The 8,856-nt window shown below is 36.9% G+C and overlaps 1 protein-coding gene across 1 annotated transcript in view; it reads right to left on the bottom strand.

The window, feature by feature from the left end:
• The window catches only part of Naa30 (N-alpha-acetyltransferase 30, NatC catalytic subunit), a 21,010-nt gene that overhangs the window by 10,520 nt on the left and 1,634 nt on the right, over positions 1-8,856 (bottom strand). Inside the window, exons 2-4 of the mRNA XM_010641442.3 lie at positions 8,547-8,851; positions 3,347-3,470; positions 1,271-1,326 (exon numbers count right to left, since the gene is read on the bottom strand). Of these exons, the coding sequence (XP_010639744.1) occupies positions 1,271-1,326; positions 3,347-3,470; positions 8,547-8,851 (485 nt within the window). The remainder of the gene's footprint in view (positions 1-1,270; positions 1,327-3,346; positions 3,471-8,546; positions 8,852-8,856) is intronic.

Genomic DNA, 8,856 nt, shown 5'->3' with positions numbered 1-8,856 from the left:
ACACACACACACACACACACACACAACCATGTATACCTTTCATACCTCAAAATCCCACTTTTTAAAATAAGTCATCAAAGAAAATTATTAAGGTCAATCTGTTAGAAAAAAGTTACTTACTTTCATGTATCTAGGAACTCTCTAAGACACATCGGCTCTCCAGTATAAACATAATGGTCACTGCACTACTGTACACACAAAATTACTAATATAATGCAACTCTGTTCTCCCTTGGTCACCACCGTCAGTAAAGACATCTGTACTCCTCTCATCTATACTCACTCCTTCCACACTGTTCAACAGTAAATGTCAACATTCCCAATCATCACTGGTATTTACTCAGCACCATACGAAAAGCACAGTGCTATATGGAATATAAAGTTCTAACTGCAATCAGACCTTACAAGCCAACGAGATGGTCTTCCATTAATGTTCAGAAGACTTTACATTTAAAGTCACTGACAGCCTTAACTTTATTAAAAGCTCAGAGAACATTTTCAATCATGTAATGTCCTCCACGTAGGCAGCTTTACCAAGATTTAAGGGAGGGAGGGACACTAAGGTCAATATATAAGCAAATAATATATGGTTTTGTAATAAAAGCTCCCTGATTTAAATAACTAATAAAGCTTGTGAGTAACAATTATTTACAGAAAAGGCTTAAGATTTCATCTTCACATTTGAAGAAATTTTACCTTTATTATTTTAAAATTTATTCTAAGTCAAAATTTGTATGTGAGTGCACACGTGCATGTGTGTTTTAGAGGGATGATGCTGGGGAATAAACTCATGCTATGTAAGTCCTCTACACTGAGCTACATTCCTATCTTTTTATTTAAAAAATTGTATTTTGTTACAGTGAATCACTAAGTTGCCCAGGCTGGCCTTGAACTTGTGACCTCCTACCTCAATTTCCCGAATAGTTGGGATTATAGGCAGGTGCCATAGTTCCAGGCTCAAAATTCATGTATTTTCAAATAGAATATAATTTTCTTCACACGCTGAATTTATATAACAAGTCTGCAATGAAATCTGCAGCAGAAATACTAGAAAATAGGGCTGAGGATTTAGCTCAGTGGTTCTGCTGCCCGCCTTATAAGCACAAGGACCCAATTTGATCCCCAGTACCAAAAATAAACAAACAAACAAAAAACAAACCCAAAAACAACAACAACAAAGAAAAAGAAAGCAGAAATATTAGAAAATATTTATAAAAATTCTCAGGAGAATATATCCAGGACAGAGGCATTAAACCTTCAGAAAGACTCACCTCATCACAGTCTCCTTCAACCATAGCGTATATGGCCTTCTTCACCAAGTTAGTACCTAGAGTAACAGATATGAGCATTAGTGAACAACAACAAAATTAGCTTCTTAAAGAACCTAAAGTACAAAATTCGTAACAAGCACAGAAATGTCTGTCTTGAAAGGCTATCTTGAATGCAATTACTCTGATATCTTAAGTGAGGGAAAAAAAAACCCCAATATAAACTGAGAGCTTTCTCTTAGGTAAAATTATTTGCTCTAAACAGGAGTTTGTTTGTTTTTGTTTTTCTGCTTCAAGACAGAAGGAAAAAAGAAAAAGGCAAAATACGGTAGGGCCAGAGCAACCCTGAACTCTTTAAGTTAGCCAGAACTGACTATATAACCTGTGCTCATCTTGCGCAAGGTCTCTACAACTCCTGACACAACCAGAGAGACAGCCTCCTAAGAACGGCTACACCTACAAGCCAGCCAGGAGACTAGCTGGCTCCTACAACCTCAGCGAGCCTGGGTACAATGAAGTCCGGAGTTCTGAGTGACGACATACATAGGTAACTATCTAGGAAAATGTATCCTAAATCTGGATCAACTATATCTGATATATGAAGAGGAAAAACGTTGCCAAATCTGGTTTTTAAAAGATTCATTTTAACCTAAACATTTATTTTGAGACTGTGCATGAATTTCATGGGTCTTACAAAATATGTCTGAAGGCCAGGATGCAACCCTAAAACCACTAGGCTTTTGCCCTGTGAACTAGCCAAATTGTCTATCATTTTTAGTGAGTCTTTATCAGTTCTTTCTAATGCCTCAAAGATTCATACTTGCTCAGGAAAATAATCCCAATTCATTAAAAATCTTAGTAGAAAGCTGGAACACTCTCTATTTTTTTAGAAGTCAGTGAAACCTATCACAATGGGCCAGGAATGATGGCACAAGCCTGTAGTCCCAGCCACTTGGAAAGCTGAGGCAGGAGGATCACTTGTGCACAGGCATTCCCCGACCACTTGGGCAGCACAGTGAGACTCTTGTTACCAAAAAAAGAGCCAAAAAATTTACAAATACAAAAGAAAAACCTAGCTTACTAATTAAATCTATTTATGACTTCTCATGACATCGAAGACTATGTGAAACTGTTAAGACAATAACACTCAAGCCTAGTTTTAAAAAAACTACATATTACACAACTGCTAATAGCTGAATATTAGTATTGGGATCAATACTACTTCATGAATACTTATTAAGCTTAAGCACATCCCAGAGTTTGATGTGCTCAGCTGAGTGTTTGCCCACCTAATCCTCCACCATGAAAAGATCCAATAAGTCCTAAACACTTCACAGTGGTTCCTAACCGGGCTTTCATCAGTCACCTGGAGAAGCTGTAGTCCTAGGTCTAACAGGGTAAACACAAGTCAAGGGGAGGGGCCTAAGCATGTGCTATTAAACCACCCACGGATTCTAACCACCATTATAAGCCATGAGTGCAAGATTAACTAGATATGCCCGAAAAGGTCTGTGCAAGAGTCAGGGAATAGTGAGAAATAATCAATTCTCCTTGCAGAGGCCTCCTTTAAATTGCAACATGACATTTGATGATTAGTCCTAAATAGTGGTAATAATCACTCTGTAACTTTGGCTTGGTTGTGGTCCACTTAACCCAAGAATAGAAAGATGCCTGAAAGCTGGAATCCAGTGCCCTCCTAATTCTATTAAAAACTGCAGTATTCCTTACAGTATACAGTATGACTGAAAAGAAATATGTAAAATGTTTAGAGGTGAAAACTTATCACCTACTTGTTAAAAAGATGATGTCCAAAACATTAATAAAGGAAAGAGAAGGAAATGAAAAAAACAATTAAGATGTGTTATGTACATGTGCCACAAACCACAAAGATGCATGAAAAAAGATGTAAACTAAATAAAAAATTAATAATATATGCTCTTTACGAACTTTTAAAAATAAAAACAACCTTAATTTTCTGTTTTCCCTTCAAGTTCACTTCTATATATTTACATGTAAGTTTCAAAACACAAAACTGAAAATAACTTATTCATCCTTTTAATGAAGTAAAATTTTTCTTACCAATGCCATTTCTCCTGTATTTGGAATCCACAGCTAACATGGCTATATAACCTCTGCGGAACATCTTTTTGTGCATATCCAACTTGCAAACGATGGCACCTACACATTCCTCCCCTACCATGGCCTTAAAAATAAACAAACAGTTATGAAGAATACACTGCACAAGTACCCAAGGAAAACAGCAACCAACCACTGGTCAGCATTTTTGACAGAAGAGAAAGAGACACCTAGCAAGAGAGCAATCACTTTTCAGAAATCTAAATCCCTAACTTCTTCAAATGTTTCAATTTTTAAAACCTCTGACTATCCTTTAGAACACACATTTCTTATGCTGATTAAAGCTTAAGAGAAAAAGGTAGTATTTCCACATGGTAAGTATTCAAGTACTTTACACATGAGGTACTTATAATTATATTTATTTGCAATAAAGACCTACTTAAATTTGGGAAGGGGAAATATATGAAAAAAAATCACTTTAAACACAAAATCCTGTCCATCCTGATGGTGCAAGCCCATAATCTAGCACTGAGAGACTGAGGCAAGTGGACTGCCACAAGTCTGAGGCTTGCCTGGGCTAATCAGTTGAAGGCCAGCCTGAACAACAAAACCAGAGCTTGTCTCAAAAAGCAACCCCCCACATACACGAGTAAACCCTACTCATTAGGATATATTATTATACAATTTGCCCATCAGCAGAGTATATTTTTATAGTAAGCTTTAATAAAAGATAAGTGTAAGACATGATACACCTACATTATACATTATAATTAGGAAAAAAGCATATGAAAAGTTCAGAAAAGGATAGTTTACAAGTATTGCTTAGATTACATTCTAGAGATTTTGTTAGCTGAGCCTGGTGGTGGGTGCTGTTTATAACCCCAGCACTCTGGTGGTGAGGCAGAAAGATCACAAGTTTGAGCCCAGCCTGAGTAGCTCAGCAACGCAAGTGAAACCCTGTCTCAAAACTTTTAAAAGTAGTTTAAAAATGGCAGGGGAAACAGCTCAGTGAACAGGCCTTGGGTTTAATCCCCAATACAATCCCTCTCCCCACAAAAAAAAGTTTTTGTTATTGAAGTAGTACCAAAACTAAAGGGCCGGGGATTTAGTTCAGTGGCGCCCTGCCTGCCTTACAAGCTCAGGGTCCTGAGTTCAATCCCCACCTACGTGTATCGTGGTCTCATTACTTAGGGTACTCCTGACAAGAGGAGGTCATAAGTTCTCAGAATATTATAGCTCAAAATCAGAGCATTTATATAATGTTATGATTTCCTTGGCTTTCTATTTTAATACAAATGTCAGCTTTCCACATTGTTAAAGGCTACATCTTAAATACATGTTAATAATCCCTCATTTTCTTTTAGATCTCCAGTGTCACCACTGCAAATGGTTTTCAAAAATTCCAACAATGAAAAAAACTTTTCCAAAGGTATTCTGACAGGTATAAATAGGGTAGTATCTTCATTTAATGTGTTAGCAAAAGCAGTAGTTCTTGTCTATAACATTTCTTTTTTTCCTCTATTTTGAAAAAAACAAAAATTAGGAATGGGTTTAAAAAATTAGTAACCAAAGTATAATTTATGCCTAACACATATTATAACCTGAATTTGTAACAATTTGTAGTTTTTCATTCCATAAATTGAGGTTTTTCAAAAAATAAACCAGGGAATCTTTTTAGGTAAGATAATTCTGTTTTAGGGGCTGGGGATTTAGCTCAGTGGTTCCACCGACTGCCTTGCAAGCACAAGGACCTGAGTCTGATCCCCGGTACCAAAAAAAAAAGATTAATTCTGTTTCACACAAACCTAAACTGAGTCAAAGAATCCATCTGAAGAAATATTAAATTCATCAACCTATAGTTATCACACGTTCCAAACTTATGTCAACAAACTGCTATTCCCATGTTTTTAATCACAGTAAGTCAATCTACTTTCTTTTGAAAATGAAAACTCCTTTCCTGTTAAAATGTGAAATACACACAAAAAATGCTGGACTGAACAACTCTGGCAGTATGTTTTTTTCCTTCTTTTGGGGGTTGGGAATTAAATCCAGGGCCTTAAGCACAGTAGGCAAGCACTGTACCTCTTGACAGAATTTTCTGATTTCAAAATAATTCACTTCAAATATATACCTGTGTGTATACATACACATTTACATACATATGTATACACATGCAAAATCATCACAGACCAAACAGTACATTTAAAAGAGCCAGAAAAAAATTCTGACCTGAACTCATAAGCTAGGCTCATGTGGAATGGAAATCTATATAAATCTGCGGTACAAATCTACAAGACAGCTATACCTTACAGTTAATAAAGCCATCTAAAAAAGAAAAAAAAAAAACTTAAAACGATTAAAAACAATTAGATAACGCTTTAAATTAGACAGGAATTCTAAAAAATCTTTTTCTTTGACCATGAAGTAAAAAAAGCAAATAAAATGTTAGTTCATTCTTAATAGATTGCTTTCCTAATTAAGAACCTGGAGGAGCAAAAATGAAGTTGTGCACATCTAAAAATAAAAACCCAATACATGATACACTGTTATTAATACAATGTTAATAAAGACTAATATTTAATTTTCTTTTAATAAATGGCTCACAAACGTACATTTACAACCATCACTCAAGTGCTCATAAATAAAAATTTTAGCACATTATTTTTGAAACTCATGCTAAAATTATGTTCTTTTCAAACACATTTGAAAGAAATCCCAGTAAGGTTAGGACTTAACTCTACAAGGCCAAAGCTTCTCAGTCAAAATATGGTAAAAAATACAAATTGTGTGAAACAGATTCCAAAATTCAAGAACAAAATTCGGAAACCAGAAATTTAGAATAAACCAAAGTTCTACATTATACTGCTAGTAAATTTAAGAACTTTTAAAACTGAAAATACTATAAACTCTAAAGAGGTAAAGGACAAAGTAAATGACAGTGCTTTACATATGTACTGTCATTTACTTTTTACACCTGTTACATTATTAGTAAGAATTATAAACGTTTTGTTAATCAAGTACCAGCAATTTTGTATTAAATTCCATTTGACCAATTACAGCTTCCCAGGGAAAACTAGCAACATTTTGGAGGGTTCTTATCTTTTGAGACTCAACGTTTACATGGCTAACTGCCCTGTTGGGGAAGGTAATTTTGTGACACAATGAGTTTCACAAAATGGGTCAAGGTCATGTTCTTTTTCAGGTTTTCACTTGTTACTATGAGAGGCCAGGAGAACTGGATTCGACCTTTATTCTCTGCCACTAAATATCTGGAGATTTAAATATTTCCAGTCACTCTGGTTTTCATTTTTTTGCACAGGGGTGGGAGGGTTGAGCCTACATTATCTATAGGAGACCTTCAAACATGACTTAAAGCAGGCGCCAGGGCTTTAGCTCAGTGGTGCTGCATCTGCCTTGCAAGCAGAAAGAAGGTCATGAGTTTGATACCCTGACCCCGACGACATGATTTAAAGCAAACATATACAATGATATTTTAAAAGACTGAATTCCTATAAAAATTCACATTTAAGAGCATGCTAACATAAAGGCCTTTAAATGGCCTGTTGGTTAACTATTGTTTATTGTTCAAGATCTCCAGATTCACACTTGCACTAGTAAATCTCACAGACCATACACCTGTGTATATCTCAATTTCTAGATACTGAGCTTAATGTCAAACTTTGACAATTAAAGGATAAAGTACAAATTAACTGGTGAATTGAGAGGGTTCATATAAAATCAAGATTAAAGTTTACTAAAATTAAGCTTACCAGAGTCTAAAATGGCAGAGAAGTTCAGAGAGACCTAGGTAACATCACTACCTTGTGGAATTGATAGGAAAACATCTATTTCCATTTAAAATGAGACTCAATTATATACTAGTATGGGTTGTTACAATTAGCCTACATTTTTTAATAATTACAATAGCATTTGATACATTTGTAACATTTTTCCATATTCACTGAGGAAACTTGTCTTAGAACTTCTATTTTGACACAACACTAAGAATTCTGAACAGTTTTCTAGAACATAATATCTACAGTTTTAAAATACGAAGTTGAAGTGTGTTTACACAATAGCAAAACTACCATTCCTACAAGATCTAGATAATATTTTCAGATTATCATCAAGCTATGGAATCAAAAATACAATTTTAAAGTACTGTCAAGATGTATTGCAGGAATTACTAAGTGCAACTAAATCATGGTAAAAGAGGAAACAACAGTGGTAGACTTTCTGTTATAAAATACTTCTTAAAAGCAGTAAGATTCAATGGCAAACAGTATGTGTAACAGAAAGCATATACCTGCAGTCAGTATTTAAAGGTTTCATCCAGACTGAAATTGGGTCAATATTACTGTAAATAAATTACTGGTACTAACAGATATGTTTAAAAAAATTATTCAGTTTATCTTATAGTCAACTCTTCGGTTTACATGCAGCTAAAAAAATGTCAATTGCCCCCCCTAGTAGTACCCATGGTACCAGTGTTTAAGCATATCTGTGACCAGTCTTTTAAAAAAATAAAAAAGCGGATAACTAACAATTTCACGCTGAAGTTTCCTACATTCTCAAAAGTTTTTTATTCAATTTTCAGGACTCTTTCAGCAACCAGAAGTTAAAAGTAACTTTTGCAACGGAGCCCAGAAAGCAAGCTGGCTACAAATGTTAACCGTCCTGTTGAAGTAAAAAGAAACATCGCCACAATTACTGAAAATGCTTCTAAGATTTAATTCTCCAAGGTGGCCACAGCAAATTCACCGACAATCACGTTAGCCAAAACATGTTTATACACACAATCTTCCCCGATTACGACTGTAATTGAGAGATTAATGAGGCCTGGATCGGAAGAGAACTATGTTCAAATTAAATGACTGCAAAGTGCTCTGAGGACGAGGGAGGCTAATTAAAGACGGTTAAACACGGTTATAAGCTAACATGAACAGGACCCGAGCCCCCCGGCCCCAGTGAGACAGGCATCACAAGCTTGCTGCGTTTCTATCCGTCTGCAGCCAACCCCGACCGCGAGGTCTTACCTTCCAACAGTTCCATTAAACAACCGGGAGCGTGCGCCCGCGCTCCACAGCACGCAGTGCTCTAGGAGGTGAGACGCAGGGTGCGTCCACTGCCACTGCCCTCACACTCCCTGCCCCGTGGCCTGCGTCTCGGTTGGGCTCACCCTCTTTCCGTTCCGTCCACTTACCAAGAAGCACAGCTGTGGCCAGTTGTGGATAAAATATCTATACGTATAAATGGAGTAGGGTTCAGACAGATCTTTGGTGATCAGTCTCATGATATCGGGCATTTGGAGCTCGGATTCGTATCGGACGTATCGTATCGTCCGATCCTCCCCGGGCTCGACCTCCCTGCCCGAGGGGCTCCTCAAGCTGCAGCCGGCGCTCAGGGACGAAGACAGCAACCGCACCTGCTCGTCCTCGTTCTCCTGCTCCGTGCCCTCGGCCAGTCCGTTGCGGGCCGCCGCGGGGTCGCTCGCCGCCGCCGGGTTGGGGAGC

This window comes from Fukomys damarensis, unplaced genomic scaffold (assembly GCF_012274545.1).
Source record: "Fukomys damarensis isolate Sample0158 unplaced genomic scaffold, DMR_v1.0_HiC HiC_scaffold_21, whole genome shotgun sequence".
In the NCBI taxonomy this organism is placed as follows: domain Eukaryota; kingdom Metazoa; phylum Chordata; class Mammalia; order Rodentia; family Bathyergidae; genus Fukomys; species Fukomys damarensis.
Note: the sequence above shows the minus strand (reverse complement) of the source record. Positions and strands in the feature narration are given on the sequence as shown.